The sequence below is a fragment of the Scatophagus argus genome, chromosome 5 (genome assembly GCF_020382885.2).
Source record: "Scatophagus argus isolate fScaArg1 chromosome 5, fScaArg1.pri, whole genome shotgun sequence".
Classification (NCBI taxonomy): Eukaryota; Metazoa; Chordata; class Actinopteri; family Scatophagidae; genus Scatophagus; species Scatophagus argus.
Window position 1 is genome coordinate 6,276,523 of NC_058497.1, and position 16,095 is coordinate 6,292,617.

Genomic DNA, 16,095 nt, shown 5'->3' on the forward strand with positions numbered 1-16,095 from the left:
AAACAAAAACCACCAACAAGACTGTAAAAATTAGATTTCAATAGTATCTGTATAACGATATGTGTTGACGAGTTAGGGGCTTACGTGGACACATGAACGCCTCACGTGGATCAGCCAGTCAGAGCCACGTTTCCATCGTCAACAGGAAGCGAGGGAAGCGTCCTTGGAGATGTTGTTAGTGTTGTAACTTTCACATCTTTCTCCCCTCTGCGTATGTAATGTTTGTGTTAAACAACTGACAGATAATCGACTTTGCCACAGAGGGTAATGAGAAAGCGATTAAACGTTGGAAAGGTAAATCAGTTATCACGAATACGTTGTTCTCCAGATACTTAGCTGGCTGCGCTAACGCTAAGTAGCTAGATAGCGCCCAGCTCAGTAAAGATAGCGGAGATGCTATTCTAATTAGCCTAGCCGGTCTCTTTTCTAGGTATGCCATTTATTTATGTACTTAAACTGTTTTCACGTCCATGTTGTTTGTTATCTACGTGTTAGTATGACTTTGCTGAATCACAATTTTCACGGGTTTAAGAATGTGTATTTCTATGTACAACATCCTAGCTATATTCACGAATGGATTTGTTAAGCTCATTAGTTGAGTATAAAGCAAGGTAACATTCCCAGAAATTATTACGTTATTTTGCACAGGATAGAAGAAGAAGAAGAAGAAGAAGAAGAATCAACTTTATTGGCAGTATATATATTTTTACATACACACACTGAATTCGTCTTCTGCATTTGACCCATCCTTAGTTGAACACACACATGCAACACCCGGCAAATTACATGCAGTGAAACACACACAGGAGCAGTGGGCAGCATCAGGCGCCCGGGGAGCATATTGGGGGGTTAAGTGCCTTGCTCAAGGGCACATCAGCCGGCTAATAGAGGGGGGGAGTATAGCAAGGGGGGAGGATAGCAAAGAGCTGAGGCTGCCGAGCGACAAGGACATCCTTCTGTAACTCTCTGCCACCTTGTTAAACATTACATTGTGTCTTCCATCCTTGTGCCAATCATTCTGGTTTGCATTTCCTCGTGTCTCTGCAGTAACCATGACTGCAGCTGCTCTCATAGGAGACCAGCTGATCCTTGAAGAAGACTATGATGAGAACTATATACCCTCTGAACAAGGTACACTGGGTTGAGAGTAATGCCCTGGGTATACAGTAGCTGGCAAGGCTATGATTTACTCACTGTACCTAGATGATACCAAAATAAAAATGTATAAAATCTTTAGCTGCAGGTAAAGTTTGCTAGCGGCTTATTGATGGCAGGGGTGAACTCCTTGGTTCAAATGGTTAACACTGATAGGATGACAGATAATGGAGGATCCTGGAGGAAGCAGTATGTAAAATCTTCAATGTTAATGTAGTTTTATTTACACCCATTATTTATTCAGTATCAGTAGAGTTTTTTTCCACTTCCAAACTCTTATATCATTCAGTCGTATCATGTTTTGTTTTGGGGGTGCCTCACTTTGGCTTAATGAGCTCGACTGTCACTTATACATTCAGCTCATCTCTTATCACATTTATTTTCTCATCAGAGATCCAAGAGTACGCCAGAGAGATTGGTATTGATCCCGACAGTGAGCCGGAGCTCCTGTGGCTGGCCAGGGAAGGCATCGTTGCTCCTCTGCCTGCTGAGTGGAAGCCTTGGTGAGTAAGGGAAGAGAAGCAGGGTTGTAGATCCTTGGCTCCATGGCCAGACTTAGACAGTGATCTGTTTAATGTGGAGCAGTGTATTTGCTTCCGCTTTGTAACCCTACATATATTATGGAATAATATGCTGATGTGGAGGCTGTGGTGTCACGGTGTTACTCTCAGTTTCTGTCACCCTGAATGAAAATTGAAAGTTGTTTTGAACATTCTTGGTGATCCCGTGTGGAGCACCACAGATACTAGCTGTCCCAGCAGCAAGTTCGATTTACCTGAGTGGATTTGACAGTCTTGTAGTACATGTGTGTTTGTGTCCTTGCAAGTAATCAAGGGTGAAGGTCTGCCACCTTGACACCCGAAAGCTGCAGTGCATTGCTGCCAACGTCTTCAAGGAAAAAGCCAGCTGCTGCGAAATTGTCTAAATAATGAGTCCTAGTTTATACCCTACTGAATATCAAGCTGCTTAATTGAAAGTGTAGTTCTAAGGGCATGTGTAGGATTGATAAAGCAACAAGCAGATTGCATCTAAAATATCTGAACAAGCTCAAAGTCTGTTTTCCTTCAAATTTGTTGGACTCAGTATTGCTCAAGCAAATAAAATATCCGTCCACTGTTTCTTCTCTGTATGCTCCTTTAAACTTGGTCTGGGCCCTTCTGTGCAGAGTTTGCGTGTTCTCCCTGTGCCTGCATGGGTTTTCTCTGGGTACTCGGGCTTCCACCCACAATCCCAAAGACGTGCACACTAGGTCAATTGGCTACTCTACATTGCCCCTAGGTGTGAGTGTGTGCATGTGTGGTTGTCTGCCCCCCTTGACCGACCCTGATGAATAAGCAATATAGAAAATGAATGGATATTTCATCTTCAATCTCATACTTTGAGTTAATGGAACTAATAATAGGGTTAGGGATATGACTGTACACAGTAATTATGAACTCAATTAAAATAATTAGTTACACACCCGTTGTTATGAAAACTAAACAAACAGCTTTAAACCTTTATGGCCCAACAGCATTTCTCTGTTTACTTGCCCATTCAATCATCACCTCACCCTCCCAACTCCTGGGGCTTTTTGGAGGTGCTGAAGTGACAAGCCCCCCCTCCTCTCTTCTGTCCTCCCCCGCAGCCAGGATGTGACAGGAGACATCTACTATTTCAACTTCTCCTCGGGACAGTCCACCTGGGATCACCCGTGTGATGAGCACTACCGCCGTCTGGTGGCCCAGGAGCGTGAGCGCGCCCAGCTGGCTGCCGCTGCAGGAGGCACAGGGGCGAAGAAGGACAAGGATAAGAAGAAGAAGAAAGAAAAGAAAGAGAAGAAAGAGAAGAAGAAGAAGGAGCCACTCAAGACCCCTGGAGTGAGTGTTTTTTTTTTTTTAAATCACAATTAAAACAATTTTTATATGTTTTGTTTATTTTGTTTTGTTTTGATAATGCTGTTTGTATATATATAATGGATATTATATATAAATATTCAGATTCAGTGGCAGAGGATGCCTCTTTTTTGCGAGGCATTGCTATCTGATCATGTAAAATATACTTTTATATACCCTCAGAAAATGTTTAAAACTGTGTTTAAACGTGTATTTGTCATTACTGTGTGAAGGGATATGGACCTCTTAACCAAATTTAGAACTGAATAAACAATTGTTTGTTGTTTGTCAAAATTATTTGGCACATCCATTCGACTATTTACTTGTTTGGAAGAGGGTACACTGAAAACACAATAGTAACAAAAAAAACAGAAAAGACAATGGTCAACATTCTCTCTTGGACTGAAACTATTTTTATATAGAGATGCCGATGTGTACCCTGTGGAGCTGTAAGCTAATACTAACTATCAGACCAAGGCTAATTATCACACCTTAAATTTACTCAGAATCAGGGATAAACTTGATATGGACACCCCTTATTAACTGCAGTGGGGATTCTAGATTTCATGAATTATTTAAGATTTTCTGATGTTGGGTTATTGTTGCTTACTTCTCCAATTGTGTCTCTTTTCCTGCAGGCCCTGAGTTCACCTTTGGGACCCCTACCATCCCCGCTGGGCAGCCTGGCTCCTCTGAGAGGTCTGGATGCCCCTGGACCAGGCCCACTTCCTGGTTCTGTTCCGTCTCTGCGACGGTCCCTCGGCACCTCAGGAGGACTGGAGCCCTTAAAGACCTCCCTTGGGGTACAGTCCTAGTGCTATGTGAATGATCATATGATACACATGTGCATTTTTAGCCTCTCACCCACCTCTATCTCAAACACTTTCAGTATACAATATACTATGTTCGGTTTCTTCCTCTGTCGGGGCCCTCAGAGCAGTGGAGTGTCTAGTGTTTGGGGCAGCAGGCAGGAGGAGAGGGTGTCTCTAGCTCTGCCTGGCTTTGATGATGATGATGACGATGATGAGAAAATCTCAGAAAACGAGGTAAAGCTCAACCTAAAGACAAATTAAGAAAGTAGGTCATTTTGCCACCTATGCATGGCTCTTAAATGTATTTATATCCTAGTCAAGCCAGATATTGTCACTTTTTCAGCTAAGTGCCCGTGATTCAGACCAATTAATGAAGAACCTTCATCTGGACCTGGATGCCCTTGGAGGAGGCCTACAGTATGAGGTAGACAGGATGAAATACGTGTTTTAATAAAAGAAAATGAGAACAGCTGTTAATAATTTGTAAAAAAACAACACTGGTGTTTTATAGATTTTGATTCATGTGATTTTTGGTATGCATGTTTTTTTAATTTAATGATTTATCAGTTTTGGTGTAAAGTTTTAGTATTGCACCTGTGTGTGTACTCAATGCCCTCAAGGACAGTGAGGCCAGTGGTGGAGCTCCAGCTGAGGAGAGGACAGAACCAGAGTTGCAGGACTTGGCCCTATCCGGAGACCACAGCCCTGAACCACCGTCTCAACAGGTAAAAACACACATATGCACACGCACACACACATATACATATACATTTCGTTCAATTTTGAAGTGGCTCCCAGCTTTCTTTTTGTCTTTTTTGCTCTCTCTGTCATTTCCATGCTGTGTATGTAACACCTGTGTACTGTATGGCTTGAATTGTCATAGTATGTTTTCACAGATAAGCTGATTATTATGGGTAATTATTTAGGTTAACCTTGCATTTTATGTTTAAGCCAGGCATTTTGTACAACACCAGCGTATATTGTCAAGTAAAGGGTCTCGTGTACCTTACCCCCGGTAAAAATGCAGTCTTTGATATGTATTTTCAGAATTAGGTTAGTCAATTATAAACGTAAACTTCATAATATCGGATTTGGATGCTGATATGTACATTTACTTTTGGTGCATTTTTCTTGTTTTGTCATGTAATCGAGATTCTAAACCATCTGTTATTCCTTCTCTTTCTTTCGTGCAACCTCTTTGACCTTTAACCCTCTCACCTTTGCACTGTGACCTGGGATGTGTTCATGCAGCTGCTGTGCTGCTGGGATCTGTCCTATGGGCACGGCTGCTACTGTGTCTTTCTCTTTGTCCTTCTGTCTTCCTACTGTCACTGTTACTGCTTTGCTGTCTGAAACCATGTATCAGGAGCATGTGGCATCACCATCAAAACAATGAATACTATAATTGCCCTCTGATTTATGTATTTATTCCCACTGGGATAGACCAGTACCACTCCTCACCACTGCTGTTAGATTCTGAGAATTCAGCCCTAATTTGTGAATCTTGCATCTTTTTTTACATTACCTACAAATTAATACATTTACACACTAAGTAATTTAGCAGAACTAATGCATATAGATTTTGAGATTTAGGAGGAGAAATGCTGGAACAATTAAATCACATTAACCAAACAAACCTGCTCATGCGTGTGAGCCTGTGTTTTAGTGACCCAGAACATTTGTATATTTTTCTGTTTTTATTAGTTCCTCTTGAATTTATTTTTCATGTGTTACTTGTCTGTCATGACTGTCCCTGTAAAGTGCATGATTCATCAGTTTTGCATGCAGTTGTGTAAAGATCATCACCCCCACCTCAACCCACCCCCACCACACCATATTTCAGTGGGAGTCACAATCTTTTTGTCTGCCTCTTTCCCTCATCCGCCTTCCTCCGTCCTTTCTCTCCCATGTGTCTCTGCACGCCTTCCTTTGTGCCTCTGTTTGGGATGGATGGACTTCCTATTCTGCTCCACCAAGGACTCTTTGAGGGGCCGTCACCTCCACCTGTCCTCGCTGGCTGGCAGCAGAAACCATGTCAGTGTGGAGGGGGCAGGTTCTGTCATGCCTGAACATGAGGAGGTAGCAGAGGAGTCAGTTGAGGTGGAGGACGAGGAGGAAGGAGAGCTGGAAGAAAAGAGAGAGAAGGCAGAGGATGAAGGCGGAGTGGAGGGAGGGGTGGAGGAGAAAGAAGAGGTAGGAAATGAGCTGGAAGATGGAGAGGCTCAGGATGAGGAACCAGAAGAGAGAACAAGCAGAGAAGAAGGGGATGGGATGGACGAAGGGCACGGAGGAAGTAAAGGGTCTGTAGAAAGCGAGAAAGAAGAGGAGGCCCTAGAGAGTGATGAAGTTATGGAGGAATGCTGTGAAGGTGATGATGAAGAGAACAGTGAAGGGGATGGCGGAGTGTCAGAAAACATGAAACACAGTGAGAAGCAGGATAGAAATGAAAAGGAAGAAAACAGCAGCAATGAGGAAGTAGAAGGTTATGTTGAAAGGCAGCATAATGAGTACAAAGACAGAGAAGAGAATGTGGAGAGTGATGAGGCTGTGGAGAGTTTAAGGAAGGAGAAAGAAGAGGTGAACACAGTGGAAGAGAAACATGAATTTGAGGAAAACAGTGACAAAGTTGTGGAGAAATGCTTTAAAAATAATCAAGAGGAGGTGGAGGACAAAAATGACAAAGAGAGAGATGAACTTGACAAAAACACAGATGATAAGGAAGGACAGAATGAGTGTGAGGAAGAGGAGGTCAAGACAAATAGTGAAAGAGAACAAGAGAAGGAAAAAGAGGAGGAGGGCAGTGACACAGGCAGTGATGAGGTTTTGGAGAGATGCTCCCTGAGTCAGAGGAGGCTTACGGAGAGCGAGGTGATAGAGAGATATGTACAGAGCGAAGCAGGAGAAACAGAAGGGGAGGGACTGGAAGTAGATGAGGAATCAAATGCCCCAAAGTCCCAGACTGCATCGGACAGTGAGGAGGAAGTCGTTGAGGTTTTTGAGGCTGGAACTTCTCAAGTCCAACCAGCCAAGCTAGACAAGAACACGACTCTGGGTGACCCTAAAACACTTGACCAGAAGAGAAAAACTCTTGCTGGCGAGATGAAGAATGTGACAAATAAATGCCCCCTTCCCTCAGAGGTAGGGTTTCGTATTGCCTCTGTGCGTGCTCACACCCCGACCCCCCTGCATTCACTACCTGACCTCAACTCTGGTCTTGTCTGATCTCTGCATGTAGCTTGCAGAATCCAACTCCACTGCTTTAGGGGCTGTCTCATCTCTCATCTTGTGTGACCTCACTTGCATATTGGAATATCAGTTTGGACAATCCTGAGGAGCCCCTAAGGACTGGATTGGATATTTCTGATCCCTTTTCCTATTGACAGTATAGGCTTCTATCTGCTTTTAGATTAGCAGTTGATTTGACCAGACATAGGTTTCTCACCTCCCACCATTGCCTGTCTGCTTGCTTTGATTACCGATTGCTTGATTTTCCCATACACCTGCCAACTTGCAGGCCTTTGTTGTGTTGTGTGCTCAGCTTTTGCCTTCTGCACTGTGTGCCTCTTTGGAAAATGCAGCATGCTTCGGTGTTTAGCGCTGGTTGTACAGTTTTGTTTGTTTACACATGTGCATGTGTGTGTTCACTCAGAGCTGTTAGCTTGTCACCAAGTGTGTTGGGTTGTGTTTTATTGCAGGAGTCTGATGCCGGTAAGAACACTGAGGAGGCTTCATCCTCCATGGATGTGAAGGTACTTTGATTGTGCGGTGTGACACCCAACCACCACTATTCATTTACTCAGTCACTCATTCATTCAGCTGTTTTGTGTCAGCCTGTTTTGTAATTTTTATGGTGTTGCATCCCAAAGCTGTCGGAGAAAGTTCTGGACATCGACCTGTTGGGCAGTGTCAATCCACTGGACAATGATGAAAAAGAGGAAAGAAAAGAAGATGAGGAGAATGAGGAGGAACCAAAGTCAAAGAGGGCAGATGCTGCCAAGGGGTTTGTTGTTATTATTATTTTTCTGATAATGTCCCTAAAAAACAGTTACTGTGCTGACTGAATTAATCCAGATGAGGAGTTTTTCAAATTTTGTTTGAAAAGCCTTTTTGATGCACTGAATCCACAACAAATTCAGCTGTTTTATTTTCACAAGGATTTCACCTGTGAAATTATGACTTATGAAAATTGTCAGGTGCCAAACATTTCTTTGTAAGAGTCCCAGCTATGACATTCATTTTACTTATTTTGATTAACATGTCAAAAGAACAGCATGGAGGAAAAGCACACAGCATGTCCATTGATAAAATCACACTGCAAGCGGTTTTCAGTCTTAAGATATTTTCAGCATTTATTTAACTGTGATAACAGTGTAAGACCTTTCCCCCTCTTCAGGCATTTGCAGGCTGCTGACAAAGGCAATGCTACAGGTCCTAAAGTTGACCGACTTGTCCTCCATCAGTCCAGCCTTTCACCCTCCCTCTCAAGCCCATCCCACTCAGAGCAAAGTGTGGGGCTCAACCTTAAAAGTGATGGCGTTGGCAGGTCTCTGGGTCTGCAACGGCCTGAAACCTCCAGAGGTCGGCTGGTCCGCACTTCCAACACCCAACTAGAAGACGCTAAACCTCCTTTGCAAAACCAAGAGAGCATACTGGAAGAAGAGGCAAGCTGGACAATCTGGAAAGATAGAGAGAAGAAAGAGGTGGAGGTGGAGGAGACAGAGAGGAGTCTTAGAGAGAGGAAGGAGGGGAGGGATAGCCAGATAAGCAAGCTTGCTCACGAGGTGGAGGAGGAAAGGGAGCATCTGATGAGGGAGAAGGATGAGAGAATGCGTGTCCTCCAGGAGGAGCTGAGGAGAGAGGAGGAGGAGGAGGAGAGGAAACTGAAGGAGGAGAGTAAGGAAAGACTGAGGTGGGTATGGAGAGTATAACACTATACTTTTACCTTCACATTACATCCACCTATGAAGTGACAGAGGTCTGTTAAACTCAAATTGCTGCACAAAACAATGATAATTATGATCATTTGTATTCTATGTTGTTTTCCTTCCCACTCTTAGTGGGTGAGTCTCTAAAGATTCTTCAGTTAAGACTCACTTAAACACACCTGCATTTCTTAAAACCTAATTTAAAAATAGTGTCTTAAATCCTAAAAGCACACGTCCCCCCCCAGGGCTCTGCAGCAGTTTCTCCTGTCTAAGAGGAGCGAGGAGGAGGCCAAGCTGAATGAGGAGTCTGACAGGATGCTGAAGGAACTCAGACAGTCTGTGCAAGAGGAGAGGGAGCAGAAGCAACACAGACTCAGGTCAGACATGCACATTAATGCATGACGCAAAGGTGCACTGGAGAAGAGGTTCTCAAAGTGATGCTAAACCTATAATACAGACTTTCTATATAAATGTCTTGCCTGATTACCTGGCTGGTTGATGACTTAATGTCTTATCATTACTTATTACTAACTTATTAATCAGCGTAACTTAAATCAGTTTAATTTGTGTGCCCTGTTCTCAGGGAGGAGAGTGAAGTCTTGCTGAAGGAGTTGCGCATCACTCTAGAGGAAGAGCAAGTAGCGGAGCGTGAGAGACTGAAGGCCCAGAAGAGGATGGACATGGAACGTCTGAAGGCTGAGTCGGAAGAGGAGCTCAAAGCAGAGAAGAGGAGGCTCCAGGGAGAGTGGGAGGAGAAGCTGGACTCTCTGAAACAGGAGGTGACCAAGGATGACGCTGACACATTTGTGTCTGGCTCAGTTTTTGATTTCAGCATTGTTAAGTCATTCAAATATCCTGGTTTAAATATTGTTGTTGCACCTAGCGTAACTTGAGACTGCTTTCTTTGCACAGAGTATTTGATTAAAAGCAAAATGAATTTAAAGTTAAGCACAAATACGAGAATGAGCAAAGCTAATAAATAGCTTGACAAACACTTGTGTCAAAATCGGTGTCATTTAAGTTCAATAACTAATTTCAAATTGTGCCACTGATATTAAAGAGTCCACAGTGAAAAGAAATGATTCATAGAGCTTCTTGACGTGCACTGGAAGTTAGAGGCACTCGAGTTAACCTGTATGCCCTGGATACCAGTTTTCATATGTAGGGGAAAGATCAGCCTGAAGCAGTTTTTTGTGGGTGGCCTCATGTTGTGTTACACAAGTCTTAGTGACTCACCTTCCTGTCACCCTCTGCAGCCCAGCTTTGGTTTTTACTTTCTCGTTCCTGTCAGTTGTTTTTGATGAACAGCGAGAGCACAAATTCTTGGTGAAGATGATGCTATGAAATGTTTGACCAATATATCTTGTATTAAAAATCAATGAAAAATATGCCTACAACAATTTTGGAAGTAAAATGTTGGTGCTACTGTATGGTTGAGTAAGGCTGCACTGTTTATTCTTTTTTAAAGAAAGACATTAACAGGATGTAATATGTGACCATGTTGTGTTAATGTGTTCTATTTGTGTAAACACCAGAGTGGAAGCACAAGTCAAAACAACATGAGAACTAAAAGTTTCCTTGCTCTATTTTGATGATACACGTGGAATTGCACACAGATTGATGATCTCTCTTTATGCCTGTCTCTGTTTTTGCACTGTTCTCTCTGTATAAAGGTTAAAATTACAGAGAGGAGGAGGGAGCTCATGAGTCCAAGACCCGAGCAACAACTGGCAGAGTACCACCGAGAGGTTAGAGGACACACAAACACACTCACACAATTTCATCATATCATTTGTATTCCCAATGTTAGCTGAGGCTTCCATTAAATTTTCACTGTAATATAAGTAATTGTGCTGTAAACTGACCTTAACTGTCACTGTCTAGCTGGCCGATGTTCTCCAGCAAGTGCGGGAGGAAGTGCAGCGTGATCACGAGAGGAAGCTGGAGCAGCTGAAGGAGGATCACAGGAGAGAGATGAACACCATCAGAGAGAAATACCTGGATGAGGTCAGAGAGTATTTATTTTTCTACATTTAGCTTATGCATGCCCTCATCCATCAGCAGCAATGAAAAATATCAGAGATAGCTCTGAGTAAATACTAATTGCTCCTAACTGGGTGGTTTTCCCAGTCTCACGATATTGTGTTTGTGTGTTCCAGGAGACAGACCAGAGGGAGCGCTTGCTTTCTACTCTACAGGAGGACAGAGAGCGTCTCCAGAGCTCACACACTGTCCAGCTGGAGAAACTCCGCTTGCAGCTCGACACACAGATACAAAAGACTCAGTTGACACATGTGCGCAAAGTGAGAACACACACATTTACTGATGCAGCACTGAACTTGTGATGCCATTACACTGACTTTCAATCAAACAGAAATCCTGTGGCTCCTTTCCTTTCCTTTCTAAAATAACAAGCACTTTCTTATGGTAGGAATCAGAACTGAAGGGTCTGGTGGATCAAATCGAGCTGAGAACCAAAGAGCTGAGGAGCCAGGAGGCCATGCTGCAGACTAAGGTCTTCCTTCCCATATTGTGTGTATTATTAATCACAGATACACTAACATAGACCCCATGGACTAATGGTTTCTGTCGCTTCTCAGGCAGCAGAGCTGAAGAGGAGGAGGAAGAAGCTTGAGGAGGAAGAGGATGAAGTAGACAGACAGATAGAGGTGGGACACATATGAGAAGAGAGATTATATCCACGCGCTTGTTTGTCAACCATTGATTTCTCCAACTATGTCTGTGTGTGTCCAGGCCTTGCCCCGCCTCATCCAGGAGAGAGACCAGCTAAGGGAGGAGCTGGAGAGGATGAGAGAGGAGAAACATCAAGCCAGAGAACTCATCCAGAGAGCGAGGGAGGAGAGGGACAAGGCCAAGGAGCAGGAGGAGAGACTAAGGGAGGAGAGAGACAAATCTGTGGAAGAGAGCAGGAGGGCTAAGATGGACAAGGAGCGACTGGAGAGCAAGGTGGTGCTGCTGCAGGAGAGATGCGACCATCTCAGTATTAGAGTCAGGTATAGTTGCACAGGACGTCTGTGCATCCTGTGTCTTTACTTTATAGTTTCAACAAATTGAATTATTTATCTGAGGAGGATGCAATGATTTCCAGTGTTAATGTGCAAGTTTGCTTACATTTTCAAAGAACTTATTTTGTCCAATCAGTGAGATGGACCAGGGCGAAGGAGTGAGCACCTCCCTCAGACCAGAACCCAAACAGGAGAAGAAGAAGGCAGAGAAAGCAGAGGTGACAGCACCCTCCAGTGACAAGATAGACTCATCGCTACATGTCGAAGATCTGGATAACTCTCCACTCTCCCCGTTACCTGACAGCCACAGCAGCGTGGACGAGTAAGGGGAGAGACAACAAACAGAGAACAAATTTGTGGTTATATAATGTGGTTATGAAGAAGTGAAGAGAATGAGTTTGTATTGTATCCGTTTCGTCAAAGTTGAGGTGACGATTGCACATGGTTGTGGTTTTGGTGAAGGATCTAAGAACAGTTATTATCATTTCAAGTTACATTTTTGTTTAAAGAAGTTGTCTTGTACCCATGTTTTCACTTCAGCAAGGTAGAGAGAGAAAGAGCTGGACACCATGGTGACGGGGGTTGCCAAGGGTGACCATGTAAAGACTAAACAAGAGATGCCAAGCACTGGGGGACACCTTGGGGTTCATGTACCTTTCGCTGATAGACAGACCTAATAGTTTACTAATAGATTATTAATAAGAGCTGGATCACTGTTCAGTATTCATGGGTTAGAGGATATCCATGTGAGCCGAGGATGAGTGTGTATCCCCACTTCTGCATGTGTGCAGCTTCAGACGCTACATCTCTTCGCATGGCGCATCCATCCAAAAAACCAAACTCTTCCTGGAGAGGGAGAGCAGCCGGCTGATGGAGAGACAAGCAGCTCTGCGGGCAGCCCAGACCAACCAGGAAGCCCCTGCCCAGGAAGAAGGGGCGACTGAGGAAATGACAAGAAACCTGCAGGAGGTAATGAGCAGTGTGACCCACCTCCTGCTGAATAATAATTGAGGGTGATGACTGTTGAGCTAGGGTTGATTTAAAGGAAATGTTAAATGCTGGTTATTCTCCTCTTGTTGTGTAAGGAGGCTAGAAATTTGATGGAGCTGCAGCGGACGGTTCAGAGAGGAAACACTCTCCTGCGGAGAAAAGAGGAGCAGCTCCAGCAGCTAGAGAGCTCTATAGCTGAAGAGGTCAGGACCATACATCAGTGCAGCATGTATCTGTACAGTAAACTCAGTTCAAATGATACTTCACTTTGGTTAGAGCTTTTATAGCACTTCATGCAGTCAACCAGCATCTTTACTTTCAAATATAATACATTTGTAGTTTCCTTCTGCCACTTTTATCACTTATGTTTTATTTCCTTGTTCTTTGTGTTCACGTAAAGATTTGTAGCTGCTGGTAACCTGTGTTAAAGTAATTCTGGATGATAATTTACATAAAATTAAAATGTACTGTATGTTTGTGATGTTTTGTTTTGTTTTTGAGCTGTTGAATTAAGATACATGCAGGCAAATCATAGTTGTTACTCACTGTGCTTTGTCTGATTGCTTTCTCTGTTAAGCCACTGTTTGAGGATCTGTCTCGGCTGGCAGGAGAAAGGAAGGTGACCTTTGATGTGACTGACTCTGACCTCAGCAGCTCTGTGGACCCACCTGATGGGACAGGTAACTCATAGTTTTATCAAGGAACCTGTTGTATACATTGACATAATTGCTGTATTGCTGATGTTTCCCACAGTCCTATACTCCTCTCAGATTATTATATTTTTCCAGTGTTGTTGACGTTGTGTTCCTCTTTTTCTCTCCTATTCTTGCTCACTCTCTGATCAGGAGGCCATCCCACTGTCCCAGATAAAGTTCAGGTGTTAGCAGAGTCCTTACAACAGATCTCAGGCCAGCTTAACACAGTCCTGAGTGCGTTAGGTTCACTGGCCCAGAGGCAGACCACCACTCCCTATACAGTGTTCTCTCTGCCTCTGTCTCAGCCTCAGTTCACCCCAGCCCCCACCTCTTCCACCTCCACCTCTGCTACAGTCATGCCCCAGATACACACCTTGGGCTCCTTAGCCCCACCTCCGCCAGTGAAGCTCTCTGAGCCGTCCTGGAACTGGGCGCCCCAAGGTTCCTCTGCAGCCACCCCTCTCTTCAGCACCCCCATCAGTAGTGGGCTGAGGGCCTCTGAGGACCTCATTAACAGCCGATGGAGCCAGATATTCCCCGGTATGCCAAGATACTCCTCATTATGCTTCAAAATGAGTTAATCTCCAATAATGGGATAATAAAAAGGAATTACTATCAGATGCCATCATTGTTGCTGGTTTTGCACTGTTGTTCTGTTCTCCAGGAGCAGCTATGGACCCAATCATCTCCAGCACCACGAGGCCAACCTCAGCTTACTCATCATACACACCTGCTAGGTAACCTGCAATATACCTTTAACCATGCTATCATTATAAATTACATACACATCCTCGCTGTCTTAAATGAACGTAAAACCATTCTAAACGCTGTGTGTCTATGTGTGTCTTAGCGAACATGGTCGTAATCTGCGGTCCATGCAGAAGTCAGTGGAGGTAGACGGCCAGAGGCTGCAGGGGTTGATCGATGGCAACAAGAGATGGCTGGAGATGCGCAAGAAAGACACCAGCGTGTATCCTTCTATCACACATATTCATCCGAATGTGCGTATGCACGTACACACACACACACACACACATATATATATATGTATATACAGTATATATATATATATAGTTACTGTGTTGAAGCTACATGAAGAGCACACAATCTAATCTAATCTCATTTTTAAGATCAGTGCTCCTGCTGTAGACTGGCATGTTAACATGCTTTATGTTTATACCATTACAATGTACATGTCCATGACTGTGGAACCCTGAAATGCAGTAAACTTCATGCACTGTTTGCGTGTGTTGTGTGTAACTAACAATCAAGTTAAGCAATTGAAAAGACTTTTGCTAGAAAAGTAGAAAGCTTTATGTCTTTTTTGCGGTCCATTTTGATTATTTAACTAACAATGTTATTCATTGACTTTGTTGTGTTTTTGACTTATTTGACTTTTACTACTTGACTTTGTTGCCATCCATTGTCTAAATCACGCCAGTATTTGTCACACTGTTTAATGAACTAACTTAACTCTGCACTCCAGACCCCTGTTTACTCGCTATCAGGCTTCTTCAGCCAAGAGCGGCCTGGTCCAGCTGGGCTTGGATGATAACAACCAGATCAGAGTCTATCATTACTGAGGACATGACGCACAATTCAGTCCTTTGTACTGCGAGCGTCACTGAGGACTTTGGAGCATTAATGACTGTGACGGGGCACACCTTACAGAGTCCTGTGTCCTTTTTGATTCACTCCTTTTGAAATTTTCAGTGCAAAGGTTTTCAGGCAAAGTCCGACCTTCTCTGCTGTGATTGGAGGAAAAGATGACTGCAGCCAGTATGACAGTTCAGGGAGCAATATGTCACCGAGGCCTGAGGACTTTTATCCTCCAACATAACGTAAGATATGTCTTACACTTTATTAAACCACTTACAGTGTCACGTTTACAGATCATAGCTCTGTGCCAGATTTGCGTGTGCTTACTCTGATGTCAGGTGGAAATGGTTACTTCCTTCAGGGTTAAATAAGCTGAGACAATCACAGATGTATGTAAAAGTTCTTTTACTGACCTTTTGTCAGACGTCATGTGACTTATCTCTTCATAAGTCATGTTGAACTGCAGGCAGGACATAACACTAAAAAACAGTGGGTTGCGTTTACTGTATGTATCTATAGTTTTGTTAATGACTTGTGTTTCATCAGCCTTTCAAAACAGAAATCACTGTTGTTTTTATAAGGGTGAAGCCAGTCCACTTTTATTTTATGTTAATTACATTTATGTTAATTAATTTCCATATTCCACAGTGGTTTGCACCAACGTAGCATTTAGCTGTTGATTAGTGTAGATTTAACATGTGCAGTCAGAGAAAGTTTTGTGCATATATATTTCTGTAAATAAATGATGTATTTTTCTATGTAATATTTTAGTAAATATAATTTTATATACATTAATCTGTTTCTTGTCTAGTGTTACCCTGTTGTTTTGGGCAAGTGCATGTACATTTCAGACAAATATCCACACCCTGATTATCATACTGTATTTCATTCAGAGAACAACCTGTAGGGCCTCAAACGAGCCAGTTTCTTTTTGCTCAGATTAATAAATTAGGTTAAGGTTCGTCAAGTTGAAGGAGAAGAGTCACCATCAGAACACAAAGAAAATGGCAGGGAAAAAG

General features: G+C 43.2%; 1 protein-coding gene across 6 annotated transcripts; it reads left to right on the forward strand.

Moving 5' to 3' along the window:
* The first annotated feature begins 143 nt into the window (after positions 1-143).
* LOC124058921 (centrosomal protein of 164 kDa-like) lies at positions 144-15,871 on the forward strand. 6 transcript variants are annotated; one of them, XM_046388550.1, is made up of 27 exons: positions 144-294; positions 1,048-1,131; positions 1,547-1,658; positions 2,783-3,014; positions 3,668-3,832; positions 3,956-4,075; positions 4,185-4,265; positions 4,462-4,566; positions 7,537-7,590; positions 7,708-7,841; positions 8,235-8,750; positions 9,012-9,143; positions 9,350-9,545; positions 10,440-10,514; positions 10,651-10,773; positions 10,926-11,069; positions 11,198-11,281; positions 11,367-11,435; positions 11,521-11,780; positions 11,929-12,114; positions 12,584-12,761; positions 12,878-12,985; positions 13,360-13,462; positions 13,628-14,017; positions 14,142-14,214; positions 14,328-14,447; positions 14,964-15,871. In XM_046388550.1, exons 2-27 carry the CDS (start codon positions 1,053-1,055, stop codon positions 15,058-15,060), a joined length of 3,936 nt encoding a protein of 1,311 aa, XP_046244506.1. In that variant the 5' UTR covers positions 144-294; positions 1,048-1,052; the 3' UTR covers positions 15,061-15,871. The 6 variants fall into 6 exon arrangements, with proteins under 6 accessions (XP_046244506.1, XP_046244508.1, XP_046244509.1 ...); XM_046388552.1 differs by having other exon boundaries at positions 14,148-14,214; XM_046388553.1 differs by having other exon boundaries at positions 10,926-11,060.
* The last annotated feature ends 224 nt before the right edge of the window (positions 15,872-16,095 follow it).

Bases quoted from the DNA above. Each gene is read 5' to 3' on its own strand.
- LOC124058921 (XM_046388550.1), top strand. From the start codon at position 1,053: ATGACTGCAGCTGCTCTCATAGGAGACCAGCTGATCCTTGAAGAAGAC. The intron at 8,751-9,011 runs GTGGGTATGGAG...GTCCCCCCCCAG, and splicing joins GAGAGTAAGGAAAGACTGAG to GGCTCTGCAGCAGTTTCTCC. The intron at 11,070-11,197 runs GTGAGAACACAC...TTCTTATGGTAG, and splicing joins AGTTGACACATGTGCGCAAA to GAATCAGAACTGAAGGGTCT.